At 34.6% G+C, this 17,103-nt stretch overlaps 1 protein-coding gene across 1 annotated transcript; it reads right to left on the bottom strand.

Annotated features, from left to right (window-relative positions):
- Positions 1 to 1,964: 1,964 nt before the first annotated feature.
- PRPH2 (peripherin 2) lies at positions 1,965 to 15,748 on the bottom strand. Its single transcript, XM_026683343.2, has 3 exons — positions 13,816 to 15,748; positions 8,379 to 8,625; positions 1,965 to 4,497 (listed from the first exon to the last, which is right to left on the bottom strand). Exons 1-3 carry the CDS (start codon positions 14,394 to 14,396, stop codon positions 4,270 to 4,272), a joined length of 1,056 nt encoding a protein of 351 aa, XP_026539128.1. The 5' UTR covers positions 14,397 to 15,748; the 3' UTR covers positions 1,965 to 4,269.
- Positions 15,749 to 17,103: the final 1,355 nt, after the last annotated feature.

The following is a 17,103-nucleotide window of genomic DNA, read 5'->3' as shown; positions in this document are numbered from 1 at the left end:
CCAGCACAGATAAACTCCGTGGCTAAAACACTAATTACTAGAACCAAACGCCTGGCAGACAAGACACACATTAAGGCTGAACTATGCACCCTGACTAAAGTACTGACAGCCAACGGCTTCCACAAAAGCAAAATCACCAGCTTGATCCACAAAAGCACACTGAAACATAACAGAGACCCAGAAGATGAACAGACCCATGGAACAGCTGTCCTGCCCTACATAAGAGGCACTGCAGACAAAATTAGTAAGATACTATACAGACACCACATCAAGACTGCCTTCAAAACAGACAGAAAAATAGCAGCCATCCTCAGAAACCCCAAAGACAAAATTGACCTGGAAAACCAAGGCATATACGAAGTCCCCTGTGCATCATGCCCGGCCACATACATTGGACAGACCAATAGAAGAATAAGCACCCGCCTGGATGAACACAAAAATGCAGTCAAAAAGCTGGAACACACTTCCTCACTAGTCCAACACATGGAAGCCACAGGTCATAGCATCAACTTCAATGGCACCAAAACCCTAGCCACTATAGAGAATCCCAGCCACAGAATCATCAGAGAAGCCATAGAGATTGAAAAAAGACCAGAAAGCATGAACAGAAGAGATGATTCCACCAGGCTGTCAATCATTTGGAAGCCTGCACTCACAAACAAAAAAATCTCCACACCACAAGCCAGGCAAACACCTGGGCACAAACAGATCCCTCCTGATACCTCCAGCTCAAACACACCCCAACCAGGCACCCAGATGAAACCCAGCTTCCTAACTAATGATAGCCGTCCATTTACCCGAAGCCAAGCTGCACTAAAGGCCTCCAATAAAGTAACACAATGTTGCCAGCCAATCAAGATACAAAAAGAGCCAAAAAAACAGACAGAAGATATTAGAAGCAGAACACAGCAAACTCCAAGACCAATAAACACAGACCAAGACTCTCAACCAATCAGGATGAAGAAAAAACCATTCTGGCACAGCAATAGGCTGCCCCAAATTTAAATCTGAAACCACTGTAAAAGTCTAACTCACAGACGAACACAATACAAAAGCCTGATGATGGCAGATGAGATTCTGCTGAAACGTTGCTACAACTTTAAAAGCACCACTACAATGACGTGGGAAAATACCCGAACAAAGCCGAAGGCTATATATATTGTTTTTGCTATGTTTTTAGAATTTTTCTTTTTTACATTTTCAAGGGGAAGTACCAAGCAGAGTCTGAATGATGAGATCTACATGATATAAAATAGATATTAGAAATTTGAATGTTATAATTTTAGAATGCACAAATTCAGTGTTTAATGAGATTTCATATGATAATAACAACAAGATTTAAAGGTGTTGCACTTTGATTGGCAATCATAGGGGGAATTTTGCTTCTTAAGAATGTTGGAAGAGAACATATGAAATTGTAAACAAGACAGACAAAAGTAAGTACAATGAATAAAAAGATATAGAAATTTAGGTAAAAGAAATACAACTGAATAAGAAGAAAATGAGATAACCATAAAAGAAAATTAAGAGAAGTAAAGGGAGAAATAGTGAGAAGTTGGAAAAAGAGTAATAAGATATGAAGTTGAATACATAAGATGAAATTGCATATGCATATGAAATTGTGTCTGCATGGAAATGTGATAACCTGAAACGATGCTGTACTCAAATAAGATGTTTTGTTTTGTTAAAACTCAATAAAACTTTATTTAAAAAAAATAATAATTGAGATGACGCTACTTCAAGGGAAAGAGAGCAAGAATAAATTCTCATACAAAAAATATACATAATTGTGGTGTGGGACACAAATCTGATTCTGCTCTGGTTTACTGATTATAATGGATATCTTTTGTCAGTTTTGATGATTGGCAACTGGAAATAAACTTACATTTTCTGATAAAGGTATTGAGTAAAAAAATGAAACCAGATAAAACCCCCATCAATGAGAAATGATAGTTTGAATTGAGTATGATTAGACTTGAGGTAAATTTTAATGCAATACAATAAAATTCTGGAATATTTACAGAACATTTGTATAACATACAAAGAATTAGCACAATGAAATAGCCCCAATGAGATTTCTGAAACCTTCCTAATTAAACCTTTTAGCAATTGCTTTATATGAATATTTGACTCATATTGATCTAATTAGATCCATGATAAACCAGGTTTATACAAAAACTAAGGCTTCTGTTAGCATATTATGTTTGTAGTGAGTCTTGCAAATGTAGGAAATAGATTCCCATTTCCCTACTTTTCATCTCTGGTTTAAAAAACTACTGTCATGACCTTAAAGATTCAGAGGACTGACTGTCCTAATACTTTAAAACATACCAGCATATATTGTAGGATTTGGATACTATTTGAGGAAACCCCCAAAATGCCATTACAAAAAATACAAGCAAAATGACCACTTCAAAAGAAAGATAGCATATGCAGAATTGAATAAAGGTATAAAGTTTTTCTCACTTTTCATATTCAAGCAATTATCAAACAGTGATAGTTCTTCAGCTTCAACACTTGACATAACTCTTGTTATTAAAATCCTTGCCTGAATATCATCATCGCTGATTGGGACTACAGTATAATTCATATACAGTATAATGCAGTAGAATTCCTTGTGGCATTTCTGCCTTTTCCATCTCTCCTCCCCCACTTCTCTTTATTGCTAAGTTCCCTTCCTTGATCATTTAAGCTTTCAACCTTATTCCATTTCATATCACCTTCAGCATCACGTTTTTTTTATTTCAAAAGTTTTGCTATTCTCTTCATGGCTGGAGCTTCATATTAGGAGAGAACTACCAGCCATTTGCTGATTTTCTATTTTCTGCACCGTTACAATGCCATCAGTCAGGCAAAGATCCTACTTTTTGCTGCTGCCTCTTCCAAATAAATGGAATCCAAGGCCCAAAACTGGGGAAATGGCCACCAGTGAAAACAGATCCACCAAGGTGGACTATTGATCTTAAATTTAATTTAACTTAGACCTCAGAAGAGGCTTTGTCAACAAGCACCTCCTGTCTGTAACTGCCTTTGCTGCCACTTGTCTCTTTGAACAACTTTATTCTGCTTTTTATTGATCATAGTAATATTAATTCTTCCTTCATTACTCTTATCAAAGGCTACAAGACTCTTGGGTTGGCTCAATTCTACAACTAAACTGCTGATTAATAGGCAGACTTCTCTGCTTTCTTTTGGGAAAGGCTCACCTGGCAAAGATGTATTTATGTAGTGTCTCTGTGAGTGCTTCATATAACACAAAGATATTTACTTGATTCCGCCTTGCTTCACTCCAGCTTATAAATGTTAAAAGATACCTGCAGAATAATACAATACTAGACAATCTTAGTAAATACATTTTGTATTAAAATGCATTGAAACCGTCATCTTCTGTATGTTACCATAACAGGCAACTCCAGGCCTTTCTTTGTAGCATCTAATTCACTAAATTAATGTGCAAATCTTTTTAGTTGCTTCTCAGTGCCAGGAAAAAAATCCCTAACCCCTTTTACTGAATATGGTAACTGTTTATTTTGATGCGGGTTACAAAAAGTGCTTCATGGTTCTTTCTTAAAAGACAGCTTATTTTTTGCACTGGATTTACAGGTGAACAAGTATTAGCAACTTAGGTTAAAATTTATACTGGTTTACAAAGCTATGTACTGTAATCTTGCTTCTATAAAATTATCCATTTCCATTCAGTGCATTAAAATTCAGTGCAACTAACTTTGTTATTGCTATATAGTCAATAAATATGACTGAATACAGTTCTTCAATTGCAATTTTAGATGTCTGTTTTTGTCCAAAAAGAAAGTTAAAATGCATTTTTCTCCATACCTTTCTAATTTTTCCAGTCAGTATTTTTTTTGTCTTATCATAAGTATGCATAATCCAGTATATACATTTTTCCAAATATTTGTAAACTTAAAATATAAAAATAATTACATTTTCTCCTTGGTTTCCAGTTCCAGTGATCCACAACCAAATGCACAGTGCCAGAATACCAAAATAGAAGTCAATGTTTGAATTTTAATATGAAAGACCCAAATGCCTTAAATACTTACTTTAAGATAATAGTTAATCATTTCCAATAAAAGTAGTCATCTTAATATATACATATAATATTGGTTATATCAAGATGCTTTGTAATGTTCTTGCTGTAAGTGCAAATGTTAAGTGTTATTAATAAATATATAGCTGTGATGGCTCATTTCTCAAAAGTTAGAATTCACAATTTTCAGTCTTTAGGTACAGTCATGTTAACTGGGAAACTCAGCTGACGGTTGCAACAGCTTGGGTTTTTGCACCTTCATCTTCTGCACCTTCAGCATTCACTTGGTTTCCCTTACCAATGTTTTTCAAATTTTCCAGGGTGGATTTGAAAGTATCTTTCAGACTCTTCTCCAGGACCCATCCTTCACTTTCACATTCAGGATCTTCTGGATTGGTGATGCTTTCCAGAGAGGTATGCAACAGGCGTAACCCTATCATTATTAACATCTAAGTGAGATAGAAAATGAACTGTCAGTCAACTTGAGTAAAGGTTGGCTCATTTCACAGCCTATATATATATTGAAAAGAATCTTAATTATAAATAATCAAAAGTCCCAAAGCAAGAATATTCTTTACCAAATCTACAGAAAAATTGGATATATTAGTTTAAGTTTCAGATTACCCATTTATAACTTGAACAGTACATGCAGGTAGTCCTCGCTTAATGATGGTAACTGGGATCGGCATTTCTGTCACTACGTGATGCTGTTGTAAAGTGTGATGTCACATAATTGTGCAGATTTACAACTGGAGCTCTGGCACTTCCAGTGGCATCCATTAAGAAAATCCCAAGCAGCTGTTAAATACAATGTGGCCTGGTCACGTAATGCAGGCTTTGCTTTTCGGAAGCCAACAATAAAGGTTGCAAATAGTGATCTTGTGACCATGTGACTATGCAGACATTGCAACATCTGGAATTTCAAGGATTGGTGTTAAGTTCCACAATGATAATTAAGCTAGGACTACCTGTACTTATCCTTGTGTTCTATACCACCACAATCATACTGGTTGAAACTTATCTTCTTCCAACTCAGGCTCCTACCATAGATTTTAATGATTATGCCTTAAGCTAACCATAGGAAATAAACTAAAGACCACTGCCTTACCGTATTTCTACTGACTGTGACCAGGCTAAAAGGATGCCATATCAAAACCTGAAAGATGTATAACCATTTAGCGCTGTAACAGAGTTTACAAATGTTCAGAACAGGGATTAACTGGCAACTTGTAAACTCCCTAAGTATACTAACTTCCATTGCTTCCAGGATAAAACAGATACATTTTATATCAAATTGCTACTATCATACACAAATCAAGATATAACAAGGAGTGATACTATCTATTATCAGACCTTAGTGAAAATACAACAGCTGGCTTCTCCAACTAATTTGAAATTTCATTTTGTAATTGTATTCTAAATTCTCTTATGAAACTCTTTCTTGTAAACTGAAAGTTATTACATCTACATGTTTGTTTGTGCATAACTTCTGCTCTTTGGTTTTCATAAATATTCGATATGAAGCTCATAGGGAATCAGCTACTTTGAAGGCAGTCAAAATTAAAACTACTTAAGTATGTAAAAGCAAGAATTAGTACAGCTAGTCCTCAACTTACCACCACAATTGAGCCCAAAATTTATGTTGCTAAGTGAGAAATGTGTTGTGAGTTTTGCCTCATTTTACAACTTTTCCTACCACATTTATTAAGTGAATCACTGCAGTTTTTAAATTAGTAATACGAATCTTGTTTCCCCAATGACCTTGCTTGTCAGAAGCATCTGAATGTAAATCATGTGACCATGGGGATCCAGCAATGGTCATAAGTGTGAAAAATGGTCATAAGTTACTTTTTCAGTGCTGTTGTAACTTTGAATAGTCACTAAGTGAACTATTGTAACTCGAGGACTACCTGTGCTTGAAATTGAGGCAGGAAAAATAGGCTTGCAACCCATAATAAGGAAGCATATAGTAACTACTTAGGTTTCCCAAGAAAAACTCTTGGAATAATCTGGATGGTCAGACATTATTTCATTTTCATGTAGACATATGCTTCAAATAAACATATATTTTAGGAGTTTGCAGGGATTGCAACATTATCTTTCATTTTTAATATTCCTAGGTTTTCCTAATACAGAGTTATGGGTTATGCAATGCTTCTATAGGTGATTTATGGAACGTAGGGAAGAAAGCTGTAGCTGCAACTATCTTTCAATTGGATTCAATTTTCTTAGATCACACTGCAAACTTTCTAAAGGTCAGCTATAAATGATAACATTCTAGAACAATTCATCTACAGATAAACTGTAAAAAATGTATTATGGTCTTGTTTTTTCCCTTTATTTTAATAAAACTGAATACTTTTGAACTCAGTAAACAAACAGAGAGAATAAATAAAAATCAATCATAACAATTAAATAGAAATCATAAAATAAATAAAAAGAAAAACATAAATATAGAAACATGGGAAACCTGTTGCCAAGGCAGACATTTTTATGTTTTACAAATCCTGAAGACAGTTCGATTGGTGGACAATTTATCAGATGTTCTGATCCTAAATTCAGCTTGCCATTGGCATTTTGAAAAAGTCAAATTCTGATGATTTTTTTTTTAAAAAATCTATTTGTAATCTACTTTGGCAAATCTTTTAATGGCATCTGCAGACAGCAAGTTAAGTAGAGGTTAGTAAGTTTTAGCATAGTATCTTACAGTTAATACCCTTCTAACTGAATGAGCAATATCGTTTTTAAAGATAAATCCAGAATCCTGCTGTTTACAAATGTGTTTAACCTATTAGTCAATAAAGGGACAATTGTGACTCTTGAAAGTTGTTAACAGTAAAAAAATAAAGCCAATGACATGTTAGGGTTCTGTATTTGTTTTTTAGAGATCAATCAGAAAAACATATTTTCAAGAGTCACAATTTGTAGTACTTGTGAATATACCTTGGCATATACATGGTTTTAAGTCTATTTAAAATATTTTGTAGCATTCAAGTCCCAAACCATTCATATCAATTAAAATGAACATTTATATTCACTCATTAATGCAATGAACTTATTGAGTAATAATATCAGAATAATTGCAATTATACCATATATAAATACAAGAAAAATACTTTATTGACTTTAAAGCCTCTTAGATCTCAGTTTTCTCATTCAGGGATATGAAATATTGAACTGTGGAAGACATCTGAGAGACACTTTTTCTCTAATTGCTTTTGCCTGATCATCAATTTTGAGAAGGTTGCTGTGCTTTGGATCGTATTCTATTAAGCAGCACCATCTTATAGTACCCAGAAGATTATGTCTTCTTTATTATGGAGTAGCATCTCCTCCACAAAGGTCTGAAGGCTTTCAAGAAAATTTGAAGACCTGGCTTTTTCCACAGGGTATCTACTATGGAAGATGAGTTAACAGTTCCTTCTCTCTCCCAATATGCCCTCCTGTTATTTGTGGTTTTGAAGTATTGTTTTCTCTGTTTTTAACTTTACACTGGCCAGAGCCATTGGCTGAATGAGCACCTGAAGAAACTTAAATAATAAATGAATACCAATTTTCCAAATATTCAGAAATGCATACTTTTGTTTAGTGTCCACATAAGTGACATGAGGACCAGTAAAAAATGGAGAGTTGAGAAAAAAATGGGAACTGGGGCTATGTCATCAAGTTGGCAAATGGCCCCCCACAAGAAGGTGTGGATCTATGTTTATTCCAAAATATCCCAACATACATCAGGTGTTTTTTTTTCATAAGAAAAAAAATCCACTTCAACAAGAACCTTTTATCCTATAGGACCAATGCAAAGTAGGTGAATTCTGACTGAGGAAAGAAAGAAAGGCAATGCAAGGAGAGGGAATGGCCTGCATAAATCTAAAACACTTTTACTATTGTAGAGAAGTGGGATGAGGATCAATAAAGTATTTTCAGCCCAATTAAAATATATTTACCACACTAAAGGAAATTCCTCACGATTCCTATTACGTAGCAAAACATAATCAAATTTAACACGACAACTGTGTCAAATCTGATGTCCCTATAATCCTATAGGATAGCCCAGATGGAGGAAGGGGATAATACCTGTTTGTTTTTCTTCTGAAAACTATATTTCCCTCAAAAAAAAATCTAAACAAGGCTGATACCTGTATAACCCTGCAAAATTTTCTACAAAATGGCAATTATTCTACATAATAAAATCTAAACAAGACTGGTACCTGTATAACCCTGCAATATTTTCTACAAAAAATGATAATTGCTGTTGGTGCAATTCTTTGTGGAGAAGTGTCATGATTCTGAACAACTGAGAGAGAAATTAGCTTGCCAATTGTATTACCTCAAAAAGCCAGACAAAGAGGACAGTCACTCCCATGGAGGTCATTATGCCACTGTAGTAATTAAGGAGAGCCTCTCTGCAGCCACGAGTCCATAGATTGAGCTCTTCTGTTTGATAGTCGTAACTGTAGTGAGCTGAATTATTAGAAACTTGGTACTGGATGCATGGCCGTGGAGAACTTGGATTGCAGCAGCTGAAGGGAACGCTGTCCACCAAGTATTTGCCATCCACGTTACTTTTAATGCGACTGTAAATGAATAAGAGCAAATCTGTACTTAGGAACAGCCACTAAGAAAGATGGAGCAACATTACCTCCACTGGTTTCATCTGCAGCATGTGAATTAGTTTGCGTTTTTTCCTCAGAACATCTGGATATGATCTTTCTCATTTAAAACACCTGGTATTTTGTTTCTTGATCTAGATTGAGAACAGCCTTCTGGTTTGGGATGTATGTTATTGTCAAGCCTCAAATGAAAAAATGGGGAACTGTTTGGCACATTTATATGCTAATGAGGAATTAATTTGTGTTAAAAGGGGATGCAATATTAAGATGTTGGACTAGGACCAAGAAAGCCAGGGTCAAGTTCTCATGGGATTACCTTGAGCAAATTGCTTTCTCTTACTTTGACTTGCCTCACAGGGTTAGCATTGTAGTAGAAAATGAAAGGGAGGAGACTTAGGTACACAGCCTTGAGCTCCTGCATGAAAGGTAGAATGTAAATTTTACACAAAAATATATTTTCTTTTTAAAAATGTAGGTTTTTTTAAATAGTTAAAAGAAAATTCTCAATTTACGGTGGAAAAATGTTGATTGTATATTAATATAAGAAGAAAGGTAAGATTGCCTGTCCCATCATATTAATCCCCCCAATGTTGAATATTTTGCTTCAAAATAAAATTTTATTCATATTTAAATACTATTGACTAGTAATAACCAATTCAAACTTGAAGACTTGGAGCTAAAGAACTGTCAGCAGATGTCTACTCCTCCACCACCTGCAAACTTTTCCTGAGAATCAGAAAATTGTCTGGGCAAAGAATAAAACCACTAAAAATGGGAATGAACTTTGATTAATGGTATACTGTATTTTTGTACTGTTGTACTGACAGTAATGGGAGTACACTGTTGAATAATAAATACTGAAATGTATTGTAGATTATAAAAGGAGTGGAATTAAGGAAAGATTTCAATAATCATCAAAGAATGATAGCAGCCCTCAACTTACCATCTTTCATTTAGTGACCATTTGAAGTTACAGCGGCATTGAATAAAGTGACGTATGACTTATTTTTCACACTTAAGACCATTGCAGTATCCCCCTGGTCACATGATCAAATTTCAGACACTTGGAAACTAACTCATATTTATGATGATTGCCGTGTCGGGTCATATGATCCCTTTTTGCGACCTTTTAACAAGCAATAGCAATGGGGAAGCCAGATTCACTTTACAACTGTGTTAATTAATAAAACACTGCCAGAGAAAAACACAAGGCAGTAAAGTTATTTGGTAATTTGTTCATTGTAAACAAGGCTGGAATGTCATTGTTGATTTACAATAAAAAAAAATAATTATTTTTATATATCATGTAGGATCAAAAAATATCATGATCAGATAATTTTTATAATATTAATTTTTTATTAGTCTGATAAAATCACTAGAGTTTTGTTCAGAATTGGAAGAGTGGCTATTTCAGGTATGCCCATTATTGAAAGAACTTTAACAATTGTACCATATGATAAATTATATTAATAGGCTTAGATGTTTTATCCAGTTTAAAATACCATTAAACACTAGGAAATATTTTGTGTGCATAAGAAATTATTGGAGTAAATGCAAACAGCTCATCAGTTAAATTCTGAATCAAGTCAATTTCTTTGATAATCTCTCTGCCTGCTGGTGGAAGGAAATTCAAATGAAACTGCAATGGCTCAATTAGATGAAAAGTACAAATGCTGGAAAGAGCCACAGAGAAATTTCTGTCTTACTGACAAAGGAGAATGTTTGTATCTCAGTACTTCTAGCACTGTTGATGTTATCTAGTTTGGATAATGAAATGTCTGCAAGGAGCTAAGAGAGCACCAAGGACGTTTCAAGTTTCGGTCTAGAATTTCTAAAACAAAATGAAGATCTCTTAAATGTCTTTGGAGTATTTTAACATTCAGGAAGATGTTGTAGAAGAAAATTGGATAAAAAAAAGGAATAGAGAATTAATGAATCAGGTTTGAATAAAAGTTTGTTTGATCATACAGACCGAATGAATGATGATCAAATTTAACTATAAATCAAACAAAATAACCATACAGAGAGTAAATGGGTAGTTAGAAGGACCAACAAAGTCTTATGGTTGGATGGTTGGAACGCATGAGATACTCAGAAAGAGAACTGTCAAGAACAAAAGGCAATGTATTAATAATGAATGGACATGATGGAAACAAGAGTGGACCTTCTACTGAATAGTGTTAGCATAAACTAGTTTTAAGTTTGTTTTTATTTTTTCATGCTTCTTTTGCTTATTACCACTTACACTTTTTTTTGCATAATTTTACAAACCCCAGAACTGAATAGTATTGATGGATAGCACTTACTGTTATATGTACAATTGGACTAATTTTAGTTCATTGGCTGCTTTGAAAAATGAAACACAAATTACAATCTGAAAGAGATGATCTCACCCTCCTTCACTTTTAGGCATAATGCCTGAGTTACATTAGAGAAATTGAATAATCCATGACATAATCATTTCCTGTTTCATGAATGATATATGAAATATCAAACAAATGGAGTACTAATGAAACAAATTATTGCATTTACAAGGGACAACCTCTTGAATTATGTTGTATGAATCATGGCCAGCAGCAATCCTTTTTACATCTTTAAAGGCATCTCTCTAAACTGGCTCTTCATCTTGTCCATCACAGATGGAGAATGAGGTCCCTTAGTTCAATGTGCTGGGATTTTCTTTTCTTTTTCTTTTTTCTTTTTTATTGATTTTACAGTAATTTCTTTGATTGTTGTGAGACGCTCACGGTTGTAGAAAGTTGATGGCATGCAAGTTTAATAAATTACTATTATGATTGGTTGCAAAGTCAGCCAGCTGTTTAGATTGGATTTGGCAGTGTTGTCCACCTACTGAGAGGTGTTAAAGGTATTGTCGGAGGATGTTAGCTGTTCCAAATAAAGCTTTTTTCAATTGACTGGTTGTGATTTTGTCAATACCAAATGCTGTTCAAATAGTGGTCCAGATGTTTTGGGGTTGCACCCAAGACACCTATTACTATTAGTACTGTCCTTGCTTTCTCTTGTCATAGTCATTCTACTTTTATTTGCAAGACTTTGTATTTTGTGGATTTTTCTTCAGTTCTTTCTCTTCTCTTCTGCTGTCTCTAAATATTGCAATGTCCACTGTCCCTACTTTTTTGTCTTTCTTATCAACAATTGTTAAGTCTGGGGTGTTATGTGGCAGGTGCTTGTCCATTGAATTGTAAATTATTATTATCACCTGAGGAATCTGAAAGTGATTAAAAGACCTTTTTTCCTGAAGATAATCCCGACTATTTATAATCTCCGAAGTATTATACACTAATTAGATATCCTTATCTCCACTCAGTCTCCTGCTGATTGCAGTATGAACAGGATAATGTCCCTGGGACATTCAAATACATTCTGTACTTTGATAATGCAAGCATTGTATGTATCTATATCCAAACTAAAATGAGCAATCACATTGTGTTCCTTGGTATTTAATGTTAGTAGTGCAACTATTTTTATACCTAAAATTCTATCACTATTTTTAAAAATAGTACAGTATTACACAAATATCTGTCAATGTAATCTTGTTTTATTTCTCACGTACTGTCCTCCTGTGGATGGATTAAACTCAAGCTCCAAATCTTCAGATAATGCCAGCATAGTGGACATCTCATTATACTTTTCCATCTAGTTATTTATATCAAGACATAATTTGAATGGTTCCCATTCATATATTTGTTCAGCATAACAAAAAAATTGTATTTATTTCATTGGACTACTTTAAAATTACAATATTTGAGTGAAAAATCACTACAAGCAAAATCAAAAGTTTTTGTTTTTGCATGCATCTTGAATAGTTCATATTTGTTCCTAAAGAAGAAATTATGAAAAGGTACTCAAATGTACAACATACAATGACATACAATGTATGGAAACTAATCAAGGAAAGATCCAACCTAGAAATAAGGAGAAAATTCCTGACAGGTAGAATAATTAACAATTAGCTTGCCTCCAGAAGTTGTGGATCCTCCAACATTGGAAGTTTTAAAGAAGAGATTGGACAACCATTCGACTGAAATGGTGTTGGATTTCTTGCCTGAACAGGGTTGGACTAGAAGACGTCCAGAGTCCCTTCCAACTCTGTTATTCTGCTGTTCTGTTAAATGTATTTAAGTATATTTCTGTGAGTGTTTATTTATTAAAATTCAGAACTTCAGCACTGGATCTCTATAACCCATCCATATACACATATTTAAGTGCTGTTGGAACTAATGGGATTTGCATTAATCACGATGAACTTCCCCAAGCTGCTTACAATGCAACTAACAGTGAAATTCGATGTATTTCTTATATATCTGTTTAATAATAAATCCCACTGAATTCAGTGCAGACAAAACCACTGATGCAGTTCACTGTTAATATACTTTAGAAATGTGAGAGCTTCTTATTCATGGCAATCAAAATCATTAAAAATCTTAACCATTTGAAGGCTAGCAATTTCTTCTTAGCATAGTTAATTATTAGGGGAAACTGAATCTTTTCCTAGGATGAGGACGTAATGATAGAATATTTTCAAAAAAATGTTATAGCAGAAGTCACCTGGTCGGATGAAAGCATATCCAGCCATACTTTCAAGATGGAGAAAGGATTAGAATCCCTGAAAACAGTGTGAATTCAATTTTATGCATTCAAGGGCAAAAGGAGTATGTATTGAGCATGTGTACACTTGTAGAGCTCTATAAATCCATTTATCCACCTAGAGGAGAAAGCCAAGAATAGCTACAGAGTGATTTAACAGAGGTCAAGATAAATGTCAACATACAAAGAAGTTTCCCTGCATAATCCATATCAAATAAATGTGAGTGGTATGTGTTTTTTTTTTCTGAATTCAGATGTATTATTCAATTACTATTTTTAGGTAAAAAGGAGGCACAATGAACAATATAGTAAAACGATGAACCATAAGCTAGAAAATAATTCATTGTTAAAGTTATAATGGTATAGTACAAGACAATATACTGGGAAAAGAAAATTAATCAATGAAGTTATATATCTGAAAGTCTGAAATGCTGATCTTAGTTGGCCATTCATGATAGTACTTCTAAAAAAATCTGAATGACATATAAACACAAGATTTAAAGGCAAAAACCATATGACAAAATTAATTTTCTTTCAACTACTTACTCTTTCACTTCCTTGGAGCCAAAATCTAAGTATCGGTTGCTGATCCACTGAATCTCAAACCAGTCTCTGTAACCATTATTTCCACAACATTTGAACTCAATCTGAAGCATATCAATTGTCTTCTTCATGAAGCATCTTCCTGGAGTATCTGTGTCACGGTAGAACTTCATACTACTTTTTAACCCATCTGCCAGCGTACTGTCAAGAGAACCCCTCATCAGAAAGCAAATAAGAGCAATTAAAAAAATGAAGACATTAAAAACTACACATGTGGTTAAATAGAATTTCAAGAAAAATTTCCATTTTTCAAATTTAGCAGGATCCAGGGAATCGTAGCATATCTTGCCAGCAAGAGCATTGGATGCACAGGCAAGTAGACCTACCAGTATTAAAGAGTTGGGCACAAAGTGGCTTTCAGAATTGTCCATCATTTCACTTCGCTTCCTGAGTTCAATTTTCAGGAAAAGTCCCATAGAAAAAACAACAATTCCAGCAAAAACTGAAAACCAATTCATGAGCCATAATCCTTGTGCTAGTTTTACTCTTTTCTTCTGGTTAAACTTGATTTTCATCACTGCCATCTTTTTCACAACGCTGGTGGTACCAAGCTTCTCCTCAAACCACCCTTTCTTTGAAAAGGGTTAAGGGTAGAATTGGAAAGATATGCCACCACTCAGATCTTGAAGATTCAAAGGGGCAACCCTCTAGCCAGGACACTATTTAGTTCTTCCATCTTCCTCAGGCCAAAATTGAAGAAGTGCCAATACATTTTTCAAATCAGCAAGATTTGTTTTTTGTTTCTAAATAATCACATTAATAAAAGATTATTGGCAAATAATATATGCAACTATTTGTGGTTGTCCCTTCTATACAAAGGAGAAACTGTTTCAATTTCAAATAATTAAAGCTGGATCTATACTACGTCATTCCAATACTAATTAGTGTAATCCAATTTAAGAAATCTCTGTCCACAGATAAGCCAAGAAAATAATCCTTTCATTTTACTATTCTGTGGGTTTGTGCTTTCACATGATATAACTGAAAACAAAGATATAAGAAGTTTCCCTGTACCTAGACTTCATTCTCCTCTGGAAATTAGTTTTGAAACCTATACCAGATGCTTTTCATACACTGACCTACAAATGAGCCAGTCTATGATACTACTTATCCCTATGTCACTCACCTTGAATGACATGCTCTGGGACTTAGGCATTTTGGGAATGGAATTAGGTCATGTTTTCAATGATTTTCAGTCTAAGCATTTTAAAGATAAAAACAAGAATTACCAGCTTAATTGCGACAACTTTCTTAAATCATCACAGAAGCTATGTCGAAGTGTCAAGACATTTGAGCCCAAAATAGAGCAGTTTACAGATTAATCATAAACAGGCAACAGTGGTCTTGCTGAGAAAGGAACTTCATATACAGTGGAAAAGGAGAGTCTAAACTTCATCATTGCTATTACGTTAGAAAGGGTCTTTTATTATGCTAGAAAATGTTGGTAGGGCATTCTAATGGAACTTACAGTACTGTATGGTAAGAGGTGAGGCAGTGTGGTAATGGAACGGCAATGGAGAGACCCAAGTTCAAGTCCACCATTAGTCATTGGACTTCAGTGGTTTTGGAGCAATCACTTTCTCAGTCCAACCTCACCAGGTTGTTGGAGGAAAAGGGGGGTAAGAATGCTGCTATTTTGATCTGATGGTGGAATGGTAGAATAGAATTCTAATAATAGATGTTGTATATGTGTGGACCTGTATGCACTATGTTTAGCTCTTATTGAATATTAGTAGTAGGTACATGCTTGGTTCATTTTTAAATGTGAGCTGTGCAGATTGAAAAAAATCTAGTGTGTCTTCCATGAACTTGTTCACCTTAATGAATGTACCTTTTCTTTATGTATACTGAGAGTATTTACACCAAGACAAATTCCTTGTGTGTCCAATCACACTTGGCCAATAAAGTACTCTATTCCATTCCATTCCATTCTATTCTATTCTATTCTGTTCTGTTCTATTCTATTCTATTATCCTTATTTTTGCAATATTTTGCAATAATGAACTAGTTATCACCAAGATACTTAAAATCTTTGCAATATATCCAAGTATACTTAACATTCAAAAATTAAAGAGAAGATGAAAGTCTCACTTTAAATAACAAATACCTTTGTGAAATGAATTGCTGAAAAATGAATCTTGCATTATTTGATCTGCATCTCCACAGAAAGATGATAAAAATATACACATAGAATAGGTACACATCACCAAAAGGTAACACATAATATTGATGGGTTAGGCACTTTAGACAACCAAATACTGTACTGTTAAATTGTGTGTAAAAAAAATTAAAGAAAACAAGATGTGACAAAGATTTTTCTCAGGTAATATTGCAATTGCAGCGTTTCATCTTCAAAATGCAAAGAAACTGGAGCAGAAGCCTGATTATGTTACAGAGCAACCCATATTGATAGATTTCCATGATAAGATGTCATGGTGGGTGTTGAAATATCATAGTGAGTAGATCTAGGTTTGTTTGTTTTTTCTTCTGTTCAATTGTATCCAATTTCTGGATACTGCCTAGACAATTCCCTGTAGTTTTCTTAGCAAAGTTCTTCATAAATGTTTTGCCACTATCTCTAAGGCTGAAAATGACTGGCCCCGGCTTATCTATCTGGTTTCATCCTAAAATGGTGCAGAACTCAGAGTCCCCCAGTTTCTAGCCTGATGCCTTAATCACTATGCCAAATTGGCTCTAACATCTAAGTAGATGCCATTGTAGAGTAAATATACCCATCTTCTAACTTGAAAAGTATCAGTCCCTCTATATTCCTTCAAGCTCTTTCCAGCTTTGCTCCTACCGTGTACATTTGGTATCCTTCACTGTTACCGCATCACATACTACTGCAAGTAGTCCTTGCCTTAGGACTGTAATTGAGCCTGTAATTATGGCAATAAATTGTGGCAATCATTAAGCAGGTCATCATGTGTTGCACCTGTTTTTACTTTTGTGGCAGTTGTTAAGTGAACACCATGGTTCTTAAGCCAACCCTCCCCCCCCATGGCTGTTTTTGCTGGAAATAGGAAGTAAATACTGGAAATCAGCAAAAACCACTGAAAATTGCAGTGATCATGGGTTGCTGGAAATAGTCCTAAATGTGAGCTGGTTACCAAGTACCCAGTATACAATCAAGTGAGTGGAAGAATGCAGTCATCAGATCTTTAAAATCAGGTTGCAAGTAGTACTGGGGAGATATATCGTAACTCTAAATGGGTTGCTAGATGACAGGTC

This window comes from Notechis scutatus, chromosome 1, assembly GCF_049901735.1.
Source record: "Notechis scutatus isolate UNSWTSFEM ecotype Mainland chromosome 1, rNotScu1.2, whole genome shotgun sequence".
NCBI classification, from domain to species: Eukaryota; Metazoa; Chordata; class Lepidosauria; order Squamata; family Elapidae; genus Notechis; species Notechis scutatus.
The sequence above is the reverse complement of the archived record's forward strand: the minus strand, read 5'-3'. Positions and strand labels throughout refer to the sequence as shown.